At 40.2% G+C, this 25,960-nt stretch overlaps 1 protein-coding gene across 1 annotated transcript in view; it reads right to left on the bottom strand.

Annotated features, from left to right (window-relative positions):
• SDK1 (sidekick cell adhesion molecule 1) overlaps positions 1–1,364 on the bottom strand; it is a 382,632-nt gene extending 381,268 nt beyond the window's left edge. The window contains exon 1 of the mRNA XM_054270739.1: positions 495–1,364. Within this exon, the coding sequence (XP_054126714.1) occupies positions 495–954 (460 nt within the window). The 5' untranslated portion in view covers positions 955–1,364. The remainder of the gene's footprint in view (positions 1–494) is intronic.
• Positions 1,365–25,960: the final 24,596 nt, after the last annotated feature.

The raw sequence follows: 25,960 nt of genomic DNA, 5'->3' as shown, positions 1-25,960 counted from the left end.
TAGAATAGTGCTCATATGTTTAAAGAATTCCTTTTACATGCCTGGTTTAGTTCTAGTCGGAGGATTTATGACTCCCCTTCTCCTAATAACTTATCTCAGAGCACAGTGGTTTTAAACACACACACACAGACACAGAGACACACACACACACAAAACCAGCAGTTAACTCTTTTGCTGCCTGAAAGAACAGCACGGATGCATTTAAGTACATTTAAAAAGCAGGACTGTGATTCTCCGTGGGAGGTTGGGATAGGATAAGGATAGGACTAGAAAGGGAGAGAAACATGAAGGTACAGTTTGCAAATCCCTGCTCCATAAAGAAACGATTGTGTGTAAGAAACGACCATTCCTACATGAATCAGCTCAGTGCGAATTCTGCAGTTTATCTCTGATAAGGATAAAAGTAAAAGGGTTTCTCTGTACCCGAGCAAGATTCCCTTGCTCTCAGAAGGCAGATGCAGCATTTCTATAAACAAAAATGTCTCTAGCCCTACCTTGTGCCAGTGCTTGCAACATGTGGAGCTGAAGCAACAGAAACGCCCACCATCCCCGACAGAAGATGAAACAGAAGTTTAACTTTATCATCATTCCGCCTCGCCTGCTATTCCTTCGGGCAATAATTTCGCGATCCACCTTTCTTTCAACCGGTATTGCCTCACTGATGCCCATCCGATCCGACTGGCTGCCACTCCTGGCAGCGCTTTGGTCATCGCTCATTCCGCACCCGCGGGCCGGGCTCTCTGAGGAGGGTCGGGAGCCCGTGCCCCGCGCTGTGGGGGGAAGCGAAGCCCCCACTTGCCAGGATCGGCGGGCTCTTTGATTTGTGCTCGCTCCGCCTGCAAGCCAGGAGCAGCGCTCCGTGTGCCTCCCGCTATGACAGTCGCCACCTAAGTCAATGTTTCTTGTGGAGGTATTGATTGCACCAAAACAACCAGTCAGAAATGTGAAACACATGTTTCTCTGCACTGTCACATCCGATGCTTTCAGCAGAGAGGGAGTAAGTTCATTGGGCGTCAGTATTTCAGTAAATCCGGATCCTTCAGCACATCGCAAACAGGAACACGGAGAAACTGATCCATTTTAGCAGCCACCAGCAGACAATCCAAAGAGAACCTTTTATACCGCAACAGTGATGGAAACTGTTACCCCCGTCATTTTTGTGGAGCGTGGTGAGTTCTCCAGCATGTGTCCCATTCTCCTGTACAAACCCTCCGATGGAAGTGTTAAAAATTCTCGCAGAAAGGGGGGGGAAAGCGACAAGGAAAAAAAAAAAACTAATTGAAAGTATCTCGTTATTCCTTGCGCTAAGGATTTATTTCAGACAATTTCAAGATTAGCCATGCAGACAGGGTAGTCTCCTGATATCCCCGCAAAGCTCTGCATAGTTTATATTAATCCGATTTTCCTTGGAATACAAATCTCTACCGTCAATAGAAGGGTTTGAAGGGTCCTCGAGCAGGTAAATCGAGCAGCTCCGGCTGTGATTCCAGCTCGCTGTGCAGTCAATCAGCCACAGGCCGGTGCCGGTGTCACTTGAACTCCTCACGTTCAGCCGGAGGTAGGGAAAACCTCAGTTGATCCTGTCTCCCTCCTCGAAGGCTGGTGCCGATCCCTTCCTTGCAGGGAGACCACGACAAAAATCACCTCTAACAGAGAAAGCGCTCTTTCTCTGGCCCGTTGTGGACGCAGTGAGGAAGCAAACCCTCAGCTGGACAGTGTCCGGGGTGGGGGGAGCGAAAATCTCCCGAAACAAACAGCAACAAGGTGAAATCCTCCTAGCTCTGCTGAGCCGGGCTCCTGCTCTCCGCGCTGATGCAGCCCAGGGATCCCGGTCCTTCCTCCGAGCGTCTCTCCCTCACAGGCGCTGTAAACACAAGGGGGAAAGCGCGATCACAACAGCGGCAGCGGCGGCAATAAAACCCAACCGAAAAAAAAAAAAAAAAAAAAAAAAAAAAGAGAAGGAAAGGGAAAGGGAAAGCAAGCGCTGGAGGTTTTATATTTGAACAAAGCATCGGGGTATTGTTTCAGTCCCGCCTTCCGTGAAGGGAAAACTTTCGTGGGAGATTCCCTCCCCCCCTTGTTAAAAGAAAGGAAAGGATAGGAGTAGTTATAAAAGAAGTGCACCGAGGATAAAGGCGAGTTAAAAACAAAGCACCTAAGCGCGAAGTTGATCAAACACGAGCCCCGCCAGCTCGCCCCCGCCCCCGAGAGCCGCCTCAACTTTTCTCACCGCCTGAGGCGGCAGCGCGGCGCGACCCTGCCCGCGCCCCCCGCCATCCCCCCGCGCCCACCTCGGCGTCCCCGCCCCGCGTCCCGGCTCCCCCTCAGCTCCCTCCGAACCGGCAGCGGCGCTGCTGGCTCACCTCCCGGCTCCCCGCACGGCTCTCCCGCCCACAGCGCCTCAGCCCACCTTCCCCTGACCTACACCTCACTAGCGGGGCCGTGTCTGGGCTGGGAAGGGCGGAGGGGTGGGGGAGAGCATCCTGCGCGGGGCTGAGGGGATGCGTGTGCGTGTGTGTTTATCTGTACGCGTGTGTATCTGTACGCGTGTGCCACTGCCGGGACTGGGCGGTGCGGGGCTGGGGGGGTATTTCAGTGCAGGTTCCGCAGCGGCGGGAGGGGGGACACAAGCACCGCCATCCCCTTCCCCTCACGCCGCCGGCGCAGCGGGACCTGCGCTCCCTCCGGCCAGGGCGCTCATTGGGCGGCAGAGCGGGGCGGCCGGCGCGCGCGCGCAAGGGGCCGCTCGCGCAAGGGGCCGCGCGCGCCCGCGCAAAGGCGCGAGCGGGGCTGTGCCTCGCGCCCTCCTTTGCCCCATCCACACCCCACGGCGCGCGCCGGCCCTGAGGGGACACGGCCCGCGGTCCCCGCCGTTCGTTCCCGTCCCCATCCCCGTCCCCATCCCCGCAGTCCCGGCGGGGCGCTCCGCCGCCGCGTCCCCGCGCTAACAGCGCCCCCTATGCCCGCGCGGCGGTGCCGCGGGCGGGGACACGCCGGGCCCGCCCGGACAGGCCGGGCCGCCGCCGCCTCATCCCGGGCGCGCCCCGCGGCGGCCGCGCTTCCCGTGCGCCGGAGGGCGAGGAGCAGGAATGTGGTGACAGAGCCAAGGGAGCCCCGAGGTGCGAGTTAACCCCGTCCCTGCGCGCTGGGCTGTGCGGTGCTGCCCCGTGGAGGGGGGCGAGGGTGCAGGTTGGCAGAGCCAAAGTTTGAGGTTGGCTCCTGCTCCTTCTGCCTTTTTGAGAGGCCGTGTGTGATGATGGAGCCGTGCGGCAAACACTGTATATTATCACATCAAACACAAGGTCATTTTCCCCTTTTATTAACAGTCGGTGTGATGGGTGTCTGACAGGTGTGTTACCCAAGAAAACACCTTTTTCTCAAGCTTGTGTTATTTTACAGCATACAAGAAGGTAAAGCAGCTTCACAGTTTGCACCCCAGCACAGGGGAACACTTTCCTGGTTCCCTGGCAGTGTCTCCTGTGCCCAACACAGGCCCTCAGCTGCCTCCCTATCCAAGCCTTTCCATCCATCAGCATCCAGAGCTGCAGGGCAGTTTTTCCTCCTGACCCTCCCTTTGTATCTCCCAGGTACATCTGTCTGCCAGATTCCCTCCTACGCCAGTCCCTGCTGCTTCTAGTATCCAACAGGTTATTAAGTTTTATGACATCTCTTGTCTGCCCACCCTTTATCCCTCTCTGTGCCAGCTTGTTCCTGTGTTCAAGTTGCTGTACTCAAATTCTCCTTATTGTGGCACCTTTTCCTGGTATGAGATATGAGCTGTATTCACCAGCCACCTCTTCCTTGTGGTAAATAGAGTGAAAATAGCGATTCTGTTGTGCCTGTCACGTCACACTTTCCTTTTTTTGTGCGTAGACCACATTAATAATTATCTACACATATCAGGACTTGGTGCTTATGATTTTCCCTGCAATACGTCCGCTTTGAGAACAATGCAAACTGAACCCAGATTGTGCTCAGAACTGACCTCAAGGAAGTAACAATCTGTTTGTAACTCCCATTGCACCATTAACAGTAGTTATTATACTGCAGCATGAAAAAAACCCTCTTTTTCTTTAACCAGTAATTTTGGGTGGGACTGATTTGCCTTAACTGGAAATGGAAAATATATTTAATTGTGTGTTGGGCAGTTTTGTTTTGGTATTTTTTTTAAGCACCGTTAACAAAGGAACATAGGGCTGCTCACGGAAATTGCAGTTTAAGATTTCAAATTCAGTTTGATATCTGAAAAAGTTCTCGGTGCTTCCTCGTAAGTTCTAAGGGAGGCCGTTTGCAGTGGTTATGAGAGCATTGTGAAAAGTCTGCTGAAAGAATCATTGTCAGACTGTTGAAACCAAGGTGCTGCAAAGGAGAAATGCTCATTTCTGTAACATTGCTCAATTTCAGTGGAAGTTTGTTTCATTTTGAAATTGACGTGTTTTCCTTGTAGCCCTTTAAATCTGTTCATGCAAACATGAGCATCAGAAGGTAATCTACAAACATAAACACAGGAAAGTAACCTATTTTCATCATTCAGGCCTCGCTTTCTTATTTAAATATGATGTCGTTCATACTTGACATTTTGGGTGAAATGTTTGCAGTTTGTTCTTTTATTTTTAACAACGAGCACGTCTAAGAGGACAATATTCATGGTTGGGTTGTTTTTTTTTTTCTATTTACCTTGGTTACAGTAAACGTACTTAACAGTGTTCATATCTGAAAAAATTATCTGAAATCTTGTTATCTACATTAGTGAAAGCTTTTTACCACTTCTCCCTCCTGCATGCATGTAACAGTTAAACATACAGCAGAATACTGGTAGGAGAACAGCTCGCCCACCTGAAAAAGCAGAAACAACAAATCTGACGGTCATAAAGACAGAAAAAAGCACGGGATGAGTTTTCAGGAATTTTAAAAGTAAACACAGGAACAAAAGGAGCAATGTAGTTAGTTTTATTTAAAGGTGGGAAAAAAGAAGGTTTAAAGTCTTTTTTATCGATGACGATTGCGTTTTGAAATGAGGTGTAAATGCGGTGAGATAAGGAGACAAAAGAGAAAGGAAGAAAAGGCTGCACTACCAAAGAGAGGCCATTTAAGGAAAGGCAGCCTTCTAGCCAAGAAAGTGAAATCATGGAACTACTTCCACTGGAAAATCTCGCCAATGTTCTTTTACAATCTTCTAATCTTCTTTTATATCTTCTGGGGTACAGTTTATTGACTCCTTAGCATTTGGAATTAGCTAATATCCTACAGACGGAGTGTTCTCATATGCAAATAATTTTATATGCTTTTAAGGTTTTGCTTGTTTGCTGGGGGCTTTGTTCGATTTTTTGGTTGGTTTGTTTGTTTTTGAGCACTGCAGCAGGTTGTTGGGACCTGCTGTATCTCCTCATGCAGTCTCTGCTTCTCACAGTCATTGATGGGTGGTACCCAGGTAGGGTCTAGATTATGGCAAACGTGATGGTTTTTAGCCAGGTAATTGCTGTGGTTTGTTTGGCTGGTTTAGTCTTGTAAGCCAAATAATTATACTGCATTCTCTTATATCTATTTTTTAGAGAAAATAATCAGTGATTTTTTATGTGATATTTCTCGACAGCACACTTTCTTTGTTGATGACTTACTTCGCCTGGAAAATTTAACTGGTAAAGCAAAAGTGTCTACCAAAACCTTTGAAAATTAAGTGGAGAGATATATGAACACCATGACAGGCAAAATAAAAGTTGTTATTCTAGTAAGGTCTTCCTCATAAGTAATGTAGAACAATTACTATTTTTAATTCCTTGGATAGAAGGTATGGATCTTGTTGGTACCCTGAAAACTGTTCCATGGGTTGTTCCTACACTTCCATTTTCCTTCACTCAAAAGTTTAAATTGCAAAATTCAGGACAAGCAATTTTATTGACTACCACATGATAGTCCCAGAGGGTTTTTATATTGCCTTTCCTTTTCTCCCAAGAGGGACAGTGCTTTAGAAAACAATGACTTTGCAAGTAGAAAGTAACTTTCTTTCAAATGGGAAGGTTTTTCAGCATATTAAATCAACCTGAATTCAATGAACTTTTGGGAGGGTGCTAAAACCTTCCCTAGCAAGGGTGTATTCCCGAGGGACACTAGCCAGCTGCTCTGCTTTTATCAAGTAAATATGCTTCTACGTCAATAAAAAACATTGGAAGAGAAGGAAAAAAGTCTCCCATTATATGCTGGAAGTCTCAGGGGAGACATTAGGCAATGACTTCACCGCCCTTCTGGAAGTATCTCCTGCAGCAAACACTGTTGCAAGAGCAAGAATAACTGCCATTAAGTTTTACTGGCCTTAAATAACTTAATATGGTGTCAGTTTATAAAGCCCCCAAACAAACCGAATGACAAATTTTTGTTTTCTCCATGTGGTTTGAATTTACATAAAAGAAATTAGAATTAGATTTATGTACCTCTTACGTCTGATTTTAAATTCAGAAATGCGAGCAAATTCAGAGTTAAATTCCTTTGCTTGCTGCTTAATATGATTGTGCTCAGGAGTGTGGGAACAGGCGAGGTGCAGTTCTAAGGCACAGCTTTAGAAGTTGAGGGCAGAATGAATATATTGAAATGTTTCATGGCTTTTATGAGCCTGAGAAGGATCCTGCTAGAGCTGTAACACGTCTGTATTCATGCTCAAATACAGTTAAGCTGATGGAAGCAATGTGTGTGCCGTCAGGACAAGGAGCTAACGTGGCTTCTGAATTATCCCACCTCCTGTATTATCCCAAGGTAACGATAGGCTTTCTCATTTAGCCATCAGAAGAAATTCACAATGACCCAGCCATGTTGCCCTGCTGTGTTTTATGGAGCAGAGAGTTAGCGAAGTAACATAAAGGATCAAGACAACAGGTTTTGCGTTTTTGAAATGTAGACTTTGAAAACATTCTCAGAGCCTCCCAGAGGAAGTCTACAGGGGCTCTAATGATTCTACTCCAGACAAGTTGGGCTAGAATGGAGAGAGAGATCTTCTCTTAAGAAGTCTGTGCCTTCAAACACCGGCGGGTCTGGCTACCCAGCCATGGGATCGCCCTTTCATGGTTCTGATGATGCCCCAGGCACGAGTGACCTGAGCGCTTTGAGAATTGTCTGAAATTGCCCATAAATACTGGGGCAGACTTCGGACAAAGACTGAATGTTTCAGTCGAACTTAACCTTTGTACTGAGGAGTGCCATCTTGGGGACTTTCTCAACTTTCTAGCTGATCAGGAAAAACTAAATGAAGCAGAATCTGAAACCATAAATTCAAAAGAAATCTACTGAATAGCAGCTGAATATTACCAGTAAAATGCATTAATGCATCAGCTTACACTTGATCACACTAGGCAGAAGACTTCCAGAGAATACATCAGACTGTAGGAAGTACAGTATTAGTTGCATTCTATTTTCCCTCCATCCTTTTTTTCTTTTTTTTTTTCCTGGAACTAAACCAAAGCCCATTCACAACAGTAAAAGTACTGGTTCTGCATGACATGTCTCAGGCAGGACATAAAATGTTAAACACTTTGAAATGAAATTAGATTTCATGGTGTTTTCCATTTTTCAATAACTCTGATATGAAAAACTCAACAAACAAAAAGCCCACAAAATCCTTAGCTCAAGCCCTTGTACCCCATGTGAGATCCATTGTGATTTCTGTTGATTACAATTTTCTGAACTTCCTGATTAAGGGAAGCTGTAATATGCCCATGGTTTCTCCCAGAGAGGGTGCTAGTTTAGTCATTAGTGAACTGGTTATTGTCTTCCATATCCTTATTCACAAAAATATTATAAAGACCTAAATGACTTTCTTGCAGTCCCTGAGCAGTGCAGAAAACTGATTTATCAAGGGTATTTTCAGATGCAGTAGAAACATCTTAAGTAAGCAAAGACATCCATTGAACACTTTGTGATGTGACTCCTCCATTACAGTGAAGAACTGTGTTAAGTGTATGCATAGAGATCACATTCCAAAAAATAGCATATTCTGAGATCCTGTAATTGAGAGATGCAAAGTGCTAGATGTGACGAGTTAGTTCATTATTACAACCCTGCATTTTTCTGACTTGATTGACATGACTCAAATGGAAAAGCTTTAAAAGCAAAATGCCAGTGTGACAAACAGATAACAAGAAGGAGGATGGAAACAATTACCACAAGGGCTTGAGCAGTTCCACTCACTAAAGGGGAGAAAACTGAACATCTCAGCCGTGTTGCTGCTGCCACAGTCTACAATTTGTCCATCATATAAAAAATGGCAAAGTGAGGTTTAACGAATAAATAGAAGCTATTTGCAGTGATTGGCCACCTTAGCTATAGATTATTTTTTCCTCCATAGGATGTGAATATATATTGATGAATAGTAGTTTAAATTAGGATTCAAATCCAGGGGAACCTGCCACTATGGGGATTTCAGCAGATACTTTTCTGCCATAATGACACCATGCTTGTCTTTTAAGGACATTTTGGCTTTATTAATCCTTTGCTCCTGAACACTTGTTTAGCCAAGAATGTTCTAGATTTATTGATGACTGAAGTTGAGATGTCAGTTTTAGATTCTGTAACTCTGGTTTACAAAAATAAAAAATGGACCAGACTGTTGGTTCAGGGCAATAAAGTGAGAGGGTTAATGTGAGTGAGCCATTGTGCCAGATGGTTTTTACAAGTACTGCTATTTTGGCATAAAATTAATGTTGTTCCAAAATATGTTTTGCCAGATATCTGTGCAGAGATTCTGACCAGCAGGTTCTTATATTTAGCGGCCAAAATAATTTATTTGTCACCACTGTTCTCCTTGGCTGCATCTTTGTGTACATCAGCTCAGCCCTTCTCTTGACTGACTGTACTGGCATCTACTCAGTGCTTAACAGCTTTTTCTAGACTGCTTCTTCTCAGTTCTGTAATTCTTCCTTTTCTTATGAGTTTTTTTCTTTTTTATTCTTTTTTTTTTTTAAGATGATCAAAAGCAATTATAATATATCTTTGAATCTTTTCAAGATAGGACAAGAGTTCAGATTAGCACTGGAGAGCTTTCCTTTCCACAGGTCTCTTATCATGATTCTGCTAACAGAAATTAATTTTGTAGAAATCCAGGCTTGGGCACGGACAGTACATTTCACCATTCTTACAGCTTTAGCTCAAGGTTATTATTGCTGCTCTGTGCTCAGAAGGGAAGACTGCATACTAATTACAGACATTTTATCTTAATTTCCATAGCAATTAAATGTTATTTTAAAAGGCTAATCTGAAATATTTTCTAAGTGATCCACTTGGGTGACACCCTTGCACCATTTTTAGGAAAGCAATGAAAATGTATTTAAGCGTGTGCTAAGGTCTTGAATCTCAATCTCACTTTTCACTGTTACTTTTCAGTCATACAGACAATATGAAATGCATATTCCTTGGAAGAAAACACCCACAACAAAGGAGTTCACACCCGTGATAAATTTAAACAGCAGCAGGATATCAAGATAGCTTTGACAGCATAGCTGATGTAAAGGAGAAATATTGGAGTAAAAATAAAATAAAACAAACTTTATTGAAGAAATTTGTTTTTTAAAGGAAGTAGGAAAGCTTTGTGGTTATTTACATAGAAACCATTGATTTTTCTTAACTATTCTGTAATGCATCTATGCAGTAATTTAGAAAGCTTATACATAAAACAGATGCCAGCATTATTCTTCAGAGAGTACTCAGAACACAGTGAGAGTGAGACAGATGGATGCAGCAGAATCAATAGTTCAGAGAACTCCATCAGGTGCTTGCATTTCGCATAGGTCAAGTTTGATGAAACCCCAGCTTCGTGTATCAACACTTCTGGTGTAAATAATTCACAGGAATAGAAAAAAACCCACTATGCTTATATGGTATGAATATAAATACACTTTTAAAATAATTGTTACTGAGCTGTGATATGATTTGACTCATGTAGCTGGCTTAGATATACATATGATCCTACTAAAACAGAGTTTTTGTACAGCAAGAGATTGGAGATTTTTGGTTTAGTAATGAGTTTAGTGAAATAAGGAAAACAATGAACTCTAAACTGAGTGGCATTTGCAATACAATAATGCTGCAGCCTCTTTGCTCTTCTAATGAATATAGTGTAAAAAAAATTTATAAATCTTCAATTAGTATTCAAATCTGATCTCATTCCTTATTTCGTATGTGTATCTTTAAGTATTCCAAGATGACTCTGATGTGACCTCCCTTTGGGAGCAGCCCCACAGGGCTCCATAGGTCCAAGAGGAACAGGTACAACCTGCAGAGTGAGGTGTCTTGCTCTGTGAAGCACTCAGTGATCAGAACAGGACTCCTGTTGCCTTTACAGTGAAATAAAGTAAAGCTCAGCTCATTCTGGATCTCCCTAGAGATGGAACTTAATTCTGTTCCAGCATGTTTGTTCAACTGCTACAGCCCTGCACATTTTGGTGACAGTACTTCTGGTTTTTACTGGTAAGGTGAAAAAAACCAAAGTCATGTGTTGTTATCATTTGCCCCCTCCTCCCCAGAACTGTTGTGGATTTCAGATTGTGTAGGATGAGAATAAGAGCTACTTTGTTTTGCTGAGAGTGTTTATCATTGCCTTTCCTGACAGACTTATAGAGGAGCCTTTCAGGCCCCCTCACAAGGGTAAAAATTAAGTAGATAAGGGTGAAACTTAATATTGAGTTGTAACTTGGATTCATTTAGACACAACTGAACTCAGTTATGAAATTTATAACCTTAAAAGCCTAAATAAAAATAAAGATGGCTAAAGGAGCTAATGGGAGGTGGTGGATTTTGTAGAGAAATAGCAATATATTTCTTTGCTAGTCAAAATTAATACTTTAAAAGAGTTACTGAGAGGAATGTAAAATACCTTCAAATTTATAATGCTTAAATAATACAAATATTATATCATATTACATAATGCCTGGATATACAGTGGATTCTTAAAACAACTGCCAAACAAGTTCTATGAACTTCCAGTGTGTCTTTAGCAATAAAATTTCCAGAACTGGAAGGAAAATCCAATGTCGTGTAAATATTTTAAAGTTAATGACGCCACAAGTAATCCCAGACATGTTAATTGAAGATCAGTTCCCATGCACTCAACAGACTGCTTAAGATGGAAACGGTAGAAACAGAATTAAAAATCAGTGCTGATTAATCTGTTTTTTATGGAAAACAGATATTGAACAGGAATGCTGGTGCTGTGGATGACATCACAGCCTTGACAGATAATCCCCCATTGCTTCATTTAATGTTCTTCATTTGGCCGTAATGTCTTGCCTGATTATGGTTTTAAAAACAAGTGGGTTATCTGATGTTCAGCCCTTTAGATTGGAATGATAAACTGAAGCAAACTTCAAAAATAATCATTGGGTTGAAAGGTGTGTGGAAGGAGTGTGTGTTTGGGGGGACTTTGTCAGATCTATTTTTAGGCCTGATGTTATTTAGGATCCTTGCTGAAGAATGACATTCTGAAAAATCTTTCATCTGTCACGAAAAGCATGCTTTGGGACGTAAAAAAAAGTCCACTGTTGAAAAGTGATGCTAAATTATTTCAGACCACAAATAAGAGTAGAGGTTGTCAACAGTGAATTTTCATCTCTATGGTGACACTTGAAAAAGCTCAGCTAAAGCAACTGAAAGTGTGAAATTAGAGAACATAAACTGAAGAATGATAAATCCCTTTGTAGATGTCATAGTTCTTGAGTAATATGAACTCTAGTGTGCTAGGGTTTGGAATTTAAGAGATTTTTAAATCTGAAATGAAATAATCACCATCGAGTTCAAGTAGTTTTTATTTATTGCCAGTGTTCAGCAGCTTAGGTTTCCTGATCCACCCACTCAGACCATTCCAGTTGGTAACTGGTCTTCACATACTTTACCTAGACATGCAGTGGCCTCTCTCTCTGTAGAAGATGTTGCTTATTTAGAAAATAATCTGTAAATAGACTTTTTGCTATTACCAATTATATTTTTCTCAATGTTCAATATTGCTTTCCAATAGAAATAATAGTTGTGCTAATATTCCAACTTTAAAAAATTACAATTGTGTACATTATTTAACTTTAAAAGTTATTGGGAGTTTGCAATATAAATGAACATTGCTTCATCAAACCTGAGAGAAACAGTTGCCTCACCAGCTGGAGTGAAATTCTGACCTTATCCATGGAAGTCTCTTCAGTAGTTTCAGGGAGAAGACAGGGAAGGAATTTGCTATTGCACAGTGGTTGATTGTTCTTGGTTTCACTGAATCCAGCAATCTTTGTTGATCATAGCAGCAGCCAAAGAATTTCTGTAATGTGTGAGAAAGAAAACAAAAACAGCAGAAAGTGTTCCAAATTCTGAGAGACTTGTCAAAAATGAAATGTGTTAGTTGCTTTGATGACAAGAACAAAGCCAGCAAGGAAGGATATTTGCAATTAAATCCTTAAAAAAAAGTTTCCAATTTCATTTATTTGTAAAATGCATGGCAAAAAAAAAAAGTGAGTTTGGAGTCTCCATACTTCTTTTATATGACAAGAGAAACTTTGCTTTGTGACATTCATTGAACAATGTCACATCTTGGTTTTTCTTTCTCCAGCTTTTCAAAAGGAGATTTACACTCTGTCTCAGACATCTTACATACATAGATTAACAAGAAATAAATTGGCCTTGGATGTTGGCAAATCTCAAAACCATATGTTCAGAGAGTTCTTTCATTCAGTTGTAATTAATTTTTTACAAAATTAGTAGCTTTAATCAATTGGATACCTGGATGGAGTCTGAATCCTGTTATGGGTGTTTGAAATCTCAGGGAGTTGTAGTAGATCAAGCAAAGCTTTCATAGCTGTGACCTTTCTCCTTTCACTATATATATCTGTGTTAAATAATACTGAGACTAATTCTGCCTTTTGTCATAATGATATAAATCCAAAATAAAGCCTTAATACTGCAAGGACTTAGTACATGTACTCCAGGCAAGGGGCAAATCCTATATATTACAGCAGTAATATATAAATGCTTAACTTGCAGCAGATGAATATCTCTGCAGGATTTAATTTAAGCAGACACTTCTAGTTTCAGTGGATGTCACCTGGAGCAGAGCTTGGTGTGCTGGTTGGAGACATTGTGCCTTGCTTGCTTTCTTGCTTGATCTCTAACAAGTCCCAGGGGCTTCCAGTCACTTAGCGTTCATTATATAGGCAAAAATTCATTTAAAGGCATCCTAAAATGCTGTAAAATAATGATTACAAAGCCTCTGAACAAAGAAAGAACAATACCTCTTAAATTGCTGCTTGAAATATCTCAGATGTAGAATTTTTCTCTTACAAAGCGTTTTGAATTATTGTGGGTTTAGTTACTTTAAGGTATATTTTAAAGTAATATCCATAAATTTGTCTCTAGAAAAGAGTGAAAAAAACCCCTTGTTTGACTTGTGCCCCTGTGCTGAATAGTCACACTTTGCATTGGCTCCCTGATAAACACTGCAGCTGAGAGTAATTCTGAAAAAGAAAAATGGAAGAGCAGCTTTCCTTCCAGCACATTGCAGTATAACGTCTTATGACACAGCTAAGTATAGCTAATTTATTTGGAGCAAAGGGGTTATTAAGATGAAGATTAATGCACAAATAACTCTTTCCTGGAAGCTTACTGTGATGCCTAAACTCACACAATCTGTTGCATAGGAGGGTTTACAACTGTGCTCAGTGTGGCTGGGATCCTTTTATCAGTGCAGGAATACTCAGGGTATTCTTCCAGAGGCCACTGCACAGCAGGGGAGAGGGGCCTGGGCATTCCCTTTATCCCCACAAACATGTAAGTGTGTTTACTGGCAGAGGAATAATTGTACCTGGGGTTCAAGATCCATTATGATTCCAAGAGGAGTCAGTACCATGATTCCATGCTGATAGCCTAGGGAAGCCACTAAGCAACAAATGGGAACTGTTGGTTTGTTGTGGTAACTGTGTTTCATAAATTACTAGACCATCATGGACTGCTTTTGTTTTGTTTTGCCTTTCCTTGGAGAACTACGTATTAGGTAGAAATAATTCTGTGATTTTTAGTAGGTTTGGGATCTTGCCCTGAGTAACCCCCCTATATAACTTCCTCCATGTATCTAATGTGGACCATATGTCTGGGGTAATAATTTGCAGGAATATGTCAGAATGTCCCTCTAGTAAGGTTAGGGGTAATAAACTGTTGTTAGTGGTTCCAAGGTCAAAGCTGAGTTCTTTCCATGGAAATAAAAGATAGCACTGCATTACCTTGTCAAGTTAATACAGTGTGATAGAGCAGCTCAGGCAGCACATCCTGAAAGACTGTAAATGTCTAATAGATTTAGGAAAACTGTACCTCAGGGAACATATTAGGAAGGATTCATCAATGGATCAAAACTGTCTTGGAGCCTTACTTATTGGGGACCAGCACAGTTTTAAATTATTGCTTTCTTAAGAAAAGCCTCAAGACAAATTGTATTTCTTAGATTAGCTTTACACGAGTGGTCAATAGTTTCTCTTGGAGAATTTTGAGGGTTTGTTGTGTTTTTTTTTGTTTAACACTAGCATGAGCAATTTCAATAATTTGAACTCTGTAATTAAGTTTTGATTTTTTTCCCAAATGATTTTCAAATTGCTTAATGTGCTGCTTCTAGTCTGTCATTCTTTGCAGATGAAATTGGACATATTTGTGAAGTGTCTTAGCAGTGTGTCTCTAATGACAAAGAACTTTAATTATAAGATATGGGTTTGCAAGTTGTGCATTAATTAGACACAAAATTAACAAAGTGTGAAGTTTGTACGCATGTTCACACATACACAGAACATCAGGAAGTTTTCATGCATAGATGTGTCCCAATATATGTAAGCATTTGGAATCAATACTGGTTTAAGGAAAAGAGCAATTAATAAGAATTCTGCTACTCTGTGTGTTTTGAATTGTTCTACAATTCATCCCTGGGAAATCAGTTACTCAATATTTCCAATGTGGCTGAAGTAGAAACTGACCTCTATTTATGATTGAACTTAGATCTCCCTGTTATGCTTATGCTATTTAAAGTCATGATGGACTGTAACTCACAGCTTAAACAAGAAAACTTTATACCAAGGAGCAGATAAATAGGATTAAGTTAATAATTCCGCAGTTCTGGAGCAATTGCTATTTGCAAAGCACAAACTGTGGTTTACTGATGACATCATTAGAGTCTTGCTTTAATTAAAGTCTATATTGCCTGTGTTTTACTATGACTGCCTCTTACTGTAAATTGATTTTATAGGGCACTAATTTGTAAACTGGATATTGCTGCAGAATAAGACTTGGTTATATTTTTGTGATCTAAATGCTACATAGTATTTAAGAATGCATTTAAAGTTAAGTATGTATTCAGCAGTTTGGTTGAACTCTTGCTTATTTTATTCCACTTCATGCAAATTCATTCCTCAAATAGACATACTAAAGATCTGATCCTTGTAATCTTATTGATATTGAGTAATGCCCTAATTGCTAGACTGTCATTTTGACATAGACTATTCTAATTTCAGAACAAGAAAAAACAAATGCAGGTTATTTAGGAAGCTGTGTTCAAGCTTAGAATCAAAATGTTTTGACGGTATCACACAGAAGAGGAAATAAGGTTTTAGATTTGTCTGTTATCAAATATAAGCCATGGGTTGCATGCCATGGAAAGGAACGGATGCAGCTCCTTTATCGAGTACCTATTGATTTTTAGTGTTGAGAAGAGTGACCAACGAAAATGAATTTGGAGAAAAATGGTGCTTTTTACTGATGCCTGCAATTGTTGGATCTCTGATTTTGTAGTTCCCATAACAACATCCAAATGACTGAGGACTCTGCACCATTGCTGCCCATTGAACCTACAGGATGTGGCTGCTATTGCTCCACTTTCCTCATTTCTCTGAGAAAGGCAAATGCGTTGGGAAGCTAGCTCCATGTTTTGTTCCAGAAAACAGAGCTTTACTGCTATTCATTGTCTGTATTTTTCCATCTATAAAACCAACAAAACCCAAACACCTAGTGTTGGGAAATTCTTACATCCCACTTACAATTCATGTCTTTGTTCTCCTTTGAGTGCCCAGAGAAATACAGTACAGCTGTATATTTTTTTGTTGGAAAATTATAGCAACCAAGAAATGAAAATATTCTTTTTGTAAGTTACATTTTTATTTCCAGCTGAGTTGTATCAGCTTAGGCAGAACAATAGCAGAATCCAGCACCTTAAGAGGTTGAGGGACTATTTCTTTAAAATAACTTTAATCCTTTGGGATGCAAATGAATTAAGAGCATGTAAATGCCCTACAATAAGAAAATACTATTTTTGTGACCTGCAATTTACACTTTGCTGAGTTAGATATTCATTTTACCAAATTTTTTTTATGTGCTTCAGGTAAACCTGAGCTGCATTCTGGGACCTGTGTGCAGAGAATGGTTTATTCCAACAAATTGACAGCACTCATACTCCATCTACCATGCTGACAGTACAAGTAGCTGATATGTCTTGAATTTGTTAAGACATTGACAGGAGAAGGATTTATAGGTTGGGGAGCATTATTTTGTTTATCCTGCTGGTGATGAGATGAAAGTGATGCTCCAAATATCTGATGGCAACCTGCTATTTTAGAGATAAAAAAAGTCTGAATTGCTAGTAAAAGAGCAAGTAACCTTCTTTGCAAGTAGCCATGATCTTTAATTTGTTTACTAAAGTTGTTTTCATAGAATATATATGTTAAACCTGACAGCTTGATTGCACTGGGGTCTTGCCCCAGGGCAGCTATTTGGATGCATCATAGACACTGAATATCAACACAAAATAATTTTGCTGGAATAAAAAATCTGTCTATCTTGCTGTCCATTTTGACTGTCTCAAGTGCACAATTCAACAGTTTTGTAAAATTGAATAGTATATGCTCCAATTCTCTCTTGGAATGTCGTGATGTTAGGAAACTATTGTGTTTCTGTGCAGAAGGAGATAGATCTTTATTCCACAGCAAAGCCTTGCCTAAGGCATTATGATTTTTCCCTACCCATATGTTTAATGTGTGTTCTTATATACAAATTGCTGTGAGGACAAACCTCTTCATAACCAGCTCTCAGCTATCCCTTACAAACCCTCATTATGTTAATTAAACAGTTTTTGTTACCCCATACAGAAAATACTAACCCTGGAAGAAAACAGTTTTGTAAACACATATTAGCGTCATTAAAACACACAAAGAGAGGTGTATGTTTATGTCAGGAAAAGGTAATAGCTATTCCAAGCCCAAAAATTCCCAAGCTAGAAAATTGCATTAGTATATTAGGGCTTAAGTTGATCTTTGAGGCATGGAAGTAGAGTTGAGAGACTGAATGGTCTGTCAGCAATTCAGTGCCATTCAGGGAAACTTAAGAATGCAAACAGAGAGAAAAATATATGTAGAGTTCTTCAGGCTGCTTAAGAGTGCTGCAGCAAAAAAACAACATCATTACCCTGGCAAAAATTAAAGTTAAGAACCCCTGCATTAAGTTCATAATTGCAATGAAAATACGTTTGTAACACTGATTTAGATGAACACAAATTGTCAGCACATTCTTCCTTATTTTGTGAATATCATACATGCTCAGAGTCTGCCTGGACTGCACAGTAACTTGGTCTGCAGGATTCCCCACACAAGCTCTGAGAAACGTCTGTGCCTGAGGTTAGAAACAGTTCCCAGCAGCCAAGAGCTGAGGCTGCACTGGGAAGGTTTGGCTGGGATGTGCTCAGCGTGTCACTTGGACTGCAGAATTGTTGTAGGTCCCTTCCTACTGCACTGCTCTGTTCCCAGCGTGGGTTGAATTTTGCAGGCACTGGCAGCTAAAATCCAAGTCTCCACTGAGCTATACAAGCTCTATTTTTCAGATTTACAGCAACTAAATTTGGGCAAATTTTCAGAAGAGTGGCAAAAGCTAAATCCCTGAGGTGAGTTATGGGTACCTGCCAGTATCTCAGTCCCTTTTCTAGTCCATGAGGCTTAATGTTCATTCTGTCATTGAGTTTCCCCTTATATTTTTGTTGTACTATATATCAATTGCTCAGTAATCCCTTCTTTTTCTTGTTAGATCCTTTGGTTTACTTAAAAAAAAAATTAACAACAAAGCTCACAGCCTAGAAAAAGCAATAAAATAAAACCTTCAAATATAGAACTATTCTGAAGTTTTTCTAGCTGCAGTCTATTTGGGAAGTTCATCTAAAAGTCTAGGTGAAGGAGCAGGGAGAGTGCACCTGACTCTTTTAGCTGACATTGGAATAATTAATTTTATGAAAATGACTTCCATTGGAGGTTAATTTATTTTGGCTGACAGTCACATACATTAATAGACATATCTAATGCTGCAGTCAGTCTGAACTTTATTTAGAATAGTTTATTTATATCTTTGGGTGATTTCATTGCAAAGAGGTGGAAGACATTTAGGATCAAGTATGAACATTTTTTCCCAGTTTAAAAAAACACAAAGAAACAAAACCCCCCAGAATTTTGACTGCTTGAGTATTTTAGCTTTCTGATAGTTAACCCTAAAATAGTTTGATTTCTTTCATCAGTGAAGCTTAAGCAGTTCCTTCAGATGACACAGTTGACTTCCTTGTACAGTAAGAAACACCAGACATCTTTCCTTTAACCCTGCAGTTTGTGACTTTAGGAACAAGGATATGCCTCAGAAACCTGCTATATAAAATAGTGTTTGTGTGCAACTCAGATGACTTACCTGTTCTTCTGGCCATAATTTGATATTTATAATTGTCTTACTTGTAAATAGCTTACACATTATGGAATGAGTCCATAATTTAAAAAGCAGAGTAAACCTGAGTATATTGAAAAGGTTTATATACTATTCTAGTCCAAAAAATCCAGCTGTAGAAAGAACCTACATGCCCATTTCAATTGTATTTTTGAAAGGGTACATTATGATAGTAATTTCCCAGGAGGTAGTTGTGCCTTCTGCTTTTTTTATGCATAAGGATGGAGTCTAATGTAATTTTTAAGGCTTAGCTTTATCCTACTTTATCCTTATGTTCCCACCACCAGATAATCAAGGAAACAAAACTCGTGGATTCTGTATTTATGTAATTAAGTCAGTGCTTGTCTTTCTAAGTGTGTGTGAAAATAGGTTGATAGCATTTATAAAGATAGAGAATATGCTTAGAAGCATAGTTCTTATAAACTCAGAGACATGGGTAATTTGCCAGTTTCAAGCATGTTGTCCAGTTTTCTCATGCACTGAAAACCTCCTGATAATCTGATGTCCTTTGCAAAATATGTTATCATGGGCATTGAGTAGAGTGGAAAACAATGACTCTCCCTACCCTGATATATGACATCTGCTATATCATTCATTTTCATAACCCTTTTCCGTGGCTAGGGTCCAACTGTTGGATGGAATTTATTAATTTTAGTGACATCAACCTGTTACAGTGTCAGTGGTACAAAGTCAATCTTTGTATGCAAGCTGGATTGAATGATGTTTCCATTGTTCACTCTGCATCCTTGGGAAAGACATTTTGAGTCTAAAATATTAAATCAGAAAAGAAGAAGCAAGAGAAAGAGCATTATTTAAAAGTATTTTAGTCATCAGAGACTTAAAGAATCTTGTCTGTATACTTCAAGAGAAGAACAGAGGAATTTTTGTACCAACAGAATCACAGGTTCAGAATAACTCCCGAAATTTTGGAAGACTTAAACTTACACCTTTCCAGTTAGAGCCCCAGAATTTATACTGAGTCCAACTCACCTTTATGGTCTTGAGGAACATGGAAATAGCAATGTTTGTTCAATTGTCTTGCCGCTCTATTGTTGGGCATATATTGAAGTGTGTGCTTGTGTTCCCCAGGATTTCACTCCACGACCTCTGTTCATCCAAAGCACAGCAGAGCCCATCCAGGGGCTGGCTGGCAGCCAGGCTGTGTGAAAACAGCTGGCATTAGATTGGAATGGGAGCAGTGGGGATTCACTGGGTTCTGCACAGGCCTGGAAGAAAATAAAAATATTAGTTCGCACAAAACCCAAACTAGGGCTATGAAACAGAGAGATGAGTGATGTCAGAGTTCAAGGAGCATTTGGATGACATTCTTGGTCATATGGTTTAGTTTCAGGTAGTCCTGTGAGGAGCAGAGAACTGAATTTTATGACCATTATGGCTCCCATCCAACTTGAGATGTTCCATAATTCTGTGATTGCCTTAGACATAAAGCTGAAAGATCTTTACTGTGTATTGGTGAACCCATGAAAGATGGCAATTTGTGTCATTGATATGTGCTAGAAGTAGGAGGTTTGCCTTATGAGCCTGCTTTGAAACAAGATGGATTTCAGTAAAGAGAGGTTTTCTCTGCCATGTTTCTGTCAGCTCTGTATGTGCAAGGGCATGTACTGAAGAAAGCAAGAACTGCAGTAGGAATAGTATTTGCAGAAGATAGTAACAACTGAAATAATTACCCAGTCATTGTTGCTCTTGGTTTTGTAGTCATTCATGCCTGTGTGGAGTAAATACATATACTGAGAGAGATTCAGTAGGATTCAATGGAGTCCTGGAGGTTTTTTTACAGTAGCAATTTAACAATCCTTTCTGCACCCATGTGGCAAGCAGTGAGAGTGAGGTCTAAGCTACACATAATCAGATTTATCTCAATTTAGATACAAATTTATTCTATTTGTGTGGAATACCCAAGATATTTAAATGCAGAATGTGTATCCTGACTCTCTTCAGATTTAGGACTGAATATGAGACCCTGAACAGATATCCCTACAGAAAATGAAGCAGAGATATATATTTCCAATTACAATTCAGTAGGTCAAATGGTGGGTCAGCTGCTCAGTCCCCTCAAAGACAGGCAGGATGAATGGAGCTGTATAAAGTTTGAGTGATGCTTTTCCCTTCAGAGATATTTTATCTGGTATGAGGCTGTGCTTCCCATTGCTCCTACCACAATGGTAGCCACATAGAGTTAACCTGATTTCTTTTTTTTTTTAGTTATGCTTCATTTTCTCGATTGCAACAGTCATAACGCATCCGTTCATCATTCATTCTCCTTGGTTATTAATCTGAAGTATGAATCCGTTTATATTCAGGGAAACTTTCTTTAAAACCCTGGGGACCACAGTTCTCAGTGTAGTTCCCCTTTCTATAGATTTTGCAGATTCTATCATAAGGTGTCCAAGGTCACTGGGAAAGGGAGGGTGAGAGACAAACAATGCTAATTCTGCTGACGTTGAAGTGTTATGTTGGAATTGACCTGGAAAAAAATTCCCTGAAGAGCAGTAGGGTGTTAGTGTGAACTCCAAAAGAAAGAAAACAGTGAAATTATTGAACTGCACCAAGTGCCATCTTTTTCATCTCCTCTAACTGTTAAAAGACCAAGTAGTGTCCATGGAGCAAGAACCTCTCAACTCCTCTTGCTCGAGGTTCCTCATTAGAAGAATGATTATTCTGGTAGTAGTCTAACAAAGTTAATGTTTACTAAAAAAGCACAAAGTGTATAGAATCTGTAATAAGCACATCACCCTCTTTCTGAAAGACATTTGAAGTCCCTGCCCTCCATAGCTGTGCTGTGGTGTCAGCTGGCAGTGCCAGGATGTGTTTGGAAGGAGGATGATGTTATAATGCAGCACATCACACTTGCTGAACTTTGACTCTTGGAGGATCTATGGAGAAAAAAATCCACAGCAGTGGAATTAAATGTTCTTTTTCTCCTTTCACCTACCTTGCCCTTTTCACTGTTTTTCTTCCCTCACTTATTGACCTAATTCTTTTCAACTGGTTTCCTTTAGGCTTTCCCTGAACTTGTGGGCATATGGGTTTCCAGCTGTAATTTTATGCTGGATATGAAAATTGAATATGTCACACAAAAACTCTGCTTTGTGGGGACAGTGCTGCCTTACATTACAGAGCTTGCCAGAATTCTGACACCATTTTCTCCCAATAAAACTACAAGGCCTTGCAAGAGCAAGAAGAGAAAAGTGACCTTTGATCCAAGCTGGTTTTTGTCTGGTTTCTGTTAGGTCATAGCATTTAAGAATAAGGTAAGTGTACTTGCCTTTCCCTCCTTCAGGAAACAGGTCTCAGCCTGGTGAACTGCATCAGCAACTCTGACCAGCAAGAATGTATTCCCCTTGGGTTAACATTTATGTGGACACTGCTTTATAGTCCTTGTGCAGGTACAATAAAACAAGTTTTATGTCTGAATCACATTCTGCATTTCCAAAGAAGGTGTGATGCTAGCATCATAAAAGCCAGAGCAATTTATACATGGCAGCAGGAGCCTGTGATTGAATTACAGGGTTACTATTTAGCCATGAAACTCTATATTGTTATTGGCCATGTGTGTTAAGAGAATATCAGTAGTGAGCCCTCAGGGGCTGTAATTTATAATTTACTTTGCAGGTGGGAAAAGTTTATAGTTCAAGAAACTATGTGTGTCTGAAATCGTGTTTGTGCCATTGTGTAGGGAGGAGGCAGAAAGAGAGAATCAAGGAATATTTTAGTTTAATGGAGAAATTTGTGGATTATATAAACATGAGGTAGAATGTTTCCCTTTTTTGCTTTTGTGGTTGCACATTGCACTGATGTCGGTGTAATTCTGGAGCTGTCCTAGCATTATGCACGTTTGCAGAATAGTTCTTCATCTGTAGTAAGGCAGTTTCATGCTTGAAAAGATGCAAAAAGGCTTCCTATAAATTTTTCACTCAGCGTTATTAAAATATACATGGAGCTCAAAAAATATACAGTGCACTAAAGAACATGTGATGGATGCCATATAAAAAGTTTTGTGTGGTAACATAGTTAGTACATTTTAGGTATCAACTAAGTGAAAGTGAATAAAGCGTGTTGCGCACAACTGTCATGTTCAATAATAAAAATTAAAATCAGATTATAGATTAAATTAAATTATTGATGCCATTGATTCTATTGCACATTCATTTTAAACAGAAATATAATTACTGTGCTGCCACTTGATTCCAGTTGATTTGGGCTTTCACAGAGCATATTGCAAAAACTCTTCTACATTTTAAGAAGATAAGAATTGCCTTGGCAGATCAAACAGGTTGTTCATTTAAGGCTGCATTTATCAGACATCTGAAAGGATAAAATATATTGGTGATGGGTCGAAAAGAAATACCACACGGAGTTTTTATCCCTGATAATTAACTTTATTCTATCCATTGTAATTGTGGGTGTTTCTGTCTAAATGTCTGGTCCTTTCTTTGAATTCTGCTGAAATTGTGGACTAAGATTTAGTGTAGAGAGTTCATGCAGCCAATGATTCCCTGTAGCAATGATTTCCATGTGTTGCCATTATAAGTCACAATGAGACTAATGAGAGGTTCACAACGTTTTATTGGGGAAGGGCTTTTTAAAAACATAAAGAACTTTGTGGATTTCATGTGCATACTTATCCAGACAGAACGCATATGCAAAGGTAGCATATTCTAGGCAGTTAGATAAGCATTTAATTTATTTATGTGAGCAGAACACTTCGTCATGGGGAGGAATCAACAAGTAGTTTGTGATAAGATGAACAGCTTCCACTAAGTTGTAGCGGACTATTGCCCAACTGAAATTCCATTGAATGATTAAAACGTACTTACGTGTATCTCTTGTAGAATCCAAGTTTTAAAATAAAGCAGAAGATTCAGTGATACACTGAAAGGCAAGGGTTACAGTGCCATTTCAAACAGTAAATTATTCATGAGGATCAATTAGACAATTTGTTCTGTTCTTTGGAAATGCAAAACTGCATGGAAGTACCTAGTCACAGTATTAGGCTATGAATTTTAGCTTTCTGGGGTCTATACATTTGTATTCTTTCCTTTGTATGCCATGGTTTTCTATTATGTACCTCATTTTTTAGTCTGTTTTCACAAACACATAGCCAGTGTTTGCTGTAATCGCTACAAGACAACACTGACAAGAAATAATAATACATAAGTGACTTCTTGCTATATGTTATAAACAACCAAATCTTTCTTTTCCATGCATTGCTGAGCTCAGGTTTTGCTCAGGAGCCAACATTTCCTGCAGGTGAAGTGGCAGTGAATAGTCAGGTCGAGATAACTGTGTGTTTGTTGTAGGAATTACAACACTGTGTGCAATGTTTTTAATACAGTACAGTTTGCCATGACACAATGCAAGCCAGCAAAGCAGAACCCCCCACCCCCCAAACAGTGTGTGAATTTTAGATGGAACACTGTTGTGGGTTAGGCTGCACAAATAGACTATTTGTTCTTTTTTCCTGTGTGTTGTCATTTTAGAGTGATGGTTGTAGAGGAGTTCAGCATCCACCACAAAGCCAAGTTGGAGCATATCATCCCCTAAGATCCATGAAATGCAGTCATTGTCCTGAGGGCTTAACTAATATGGTCATAGAACCCATTGATGTCACACCTCCATGCAGAAGCTAAGTTGGGAATGTCTCAAGAGTATGACCTAGCCCACGGATTTGTTGACAGAAATTTTAGAAACTGAGCCAACCTCCCTTACTTAGGAAGATCATATTTTTAGCCCGTTGCTGTCCCAGATCACCCCTGCACTTATGAAATGACAGCAGATGGCTCCTTGTGTTTGCACAGCTGCCAGTACCAGTGCTAAGAACAATGCTGCTCTTGGCTTTTGTCCTCCCTTCCGTGTGACACTCCCAGAAAGGTGTGAGGTTGCTCTGTGGGTTTGTGCTCTCCTGGGGAACATCCCCTGGGGACATAATTTGCCGAAGATTCCCAGCAGGTTTTCTCCCCTTCATGCCCCTGTGCCCAGGCACCAAGGCAGCCCCCAGCTGCAGCTCTCTCTGCTTGGTATTTTTGGCTTCTTGTTGCCTGGCTGCTTTCTGTTCTCACACAACCTTCTGATTGCTTTTTTGCAATGTTTTGATCGTAGCCTCTTTAGAGACCTCAGGATATATCAGGTGCTGCTGAGATGGTTAGAGGAGTCGACAGCAATAATTGAAATTGGTGGTTTAACTGTGTCACTGTACTCCATGTAATATGTAGGCCTGGTTTATTATTTGCCACTGCAAAACAGAAAATACAGGCTGGCAGATCCTTATAAGTTTGGGGCTTTAATGCTGAATGGGAGAACAGTTTCATTTAAAATGTCTCTGTGTGAGGATCTGTGTCTATACTGCAGCTGAAAGCTTTGGCATGAGCTTGGTTTGGATTAACCTAGAACAACTTCATGGAATTTGCTAGGATCTTCTTTGATCTGTAATTCTGAGGTTTGATTATCATGTGATTTCCTTTCTTTCCATTGGCACTAATTGGACTGTTTTCATATATTTACTGATCTTGCATATTTTCCTCTTCTCCCTCTCCTTTGCACAAAGAAGAAAGTAATTCTGTTTTCTCTGAAACTCCCAGACCACTCATCAATTTGTGCATCATTTCCAATACTTACAAAATTAGAATTTCATAAAAATCAACAAGAAATATTTCTGTCCCTCTATGAAAAGAGTTTTGCTATTTCTAGTGAGGGGTATTGGATATTCAGGGAAAACTCCAATGTCTGGCTTAAGAGTAAATAAAAGTCCCTAAGCAGGTTTTTATGACACTCTATAGATGAAAACACGTGGGAGAATGGGTTTTATCATCCACTTTCCCTTTTTTCTTTTTGTTCCTCTTATTTCCTTCTTCTCAGTTGACTACATTTTCTCTCCAGTGAGCAGGGGACTGGAGTCTTGTTTTGCACAAGTCCAGCTCCAATTTCACTCAGCGCTGTAAGCTGAGCGTCCCCAGACTTGCTAATTGGAGCCTTTCAGAAGAGGCATGCCTCCTTTCACTAAAAAGCAATCCTGCTATCCCAATGTACAGAAAGCCTCCAAGAAAGAAGCTAAACCCTTTGCCTTCACAAAGAGCAGTTTCATTTTGTTCATTTTGTTTATTTAATAGGATTAAAATGAATACGCCATTATTTTAAAAATTGTGCACTAGAGCTGTAATCCAGCTGTTCTGATAAATGAAAATGCTCTGGACAGATCAAATGT

The sequence above is a fragment of the Melozone crissalis genome, unplaced genomic scaffold (assembly GCF_028551555.1).
Source record: "Melozone crissalis strain CALT ecotype California unplaced genomic scaffold, PUWL_Pcris_2 ptg000012l_1, whole genome shotgun sequence".
NCBI lineage: Eukaryota > Metazoa > Chordata > Aves > Passeriformes > Passerellidae > Melozone > Melozone crissalis.
This window is presented reverse-complemented; position numbering and strand designations above follow the sequence as displayed.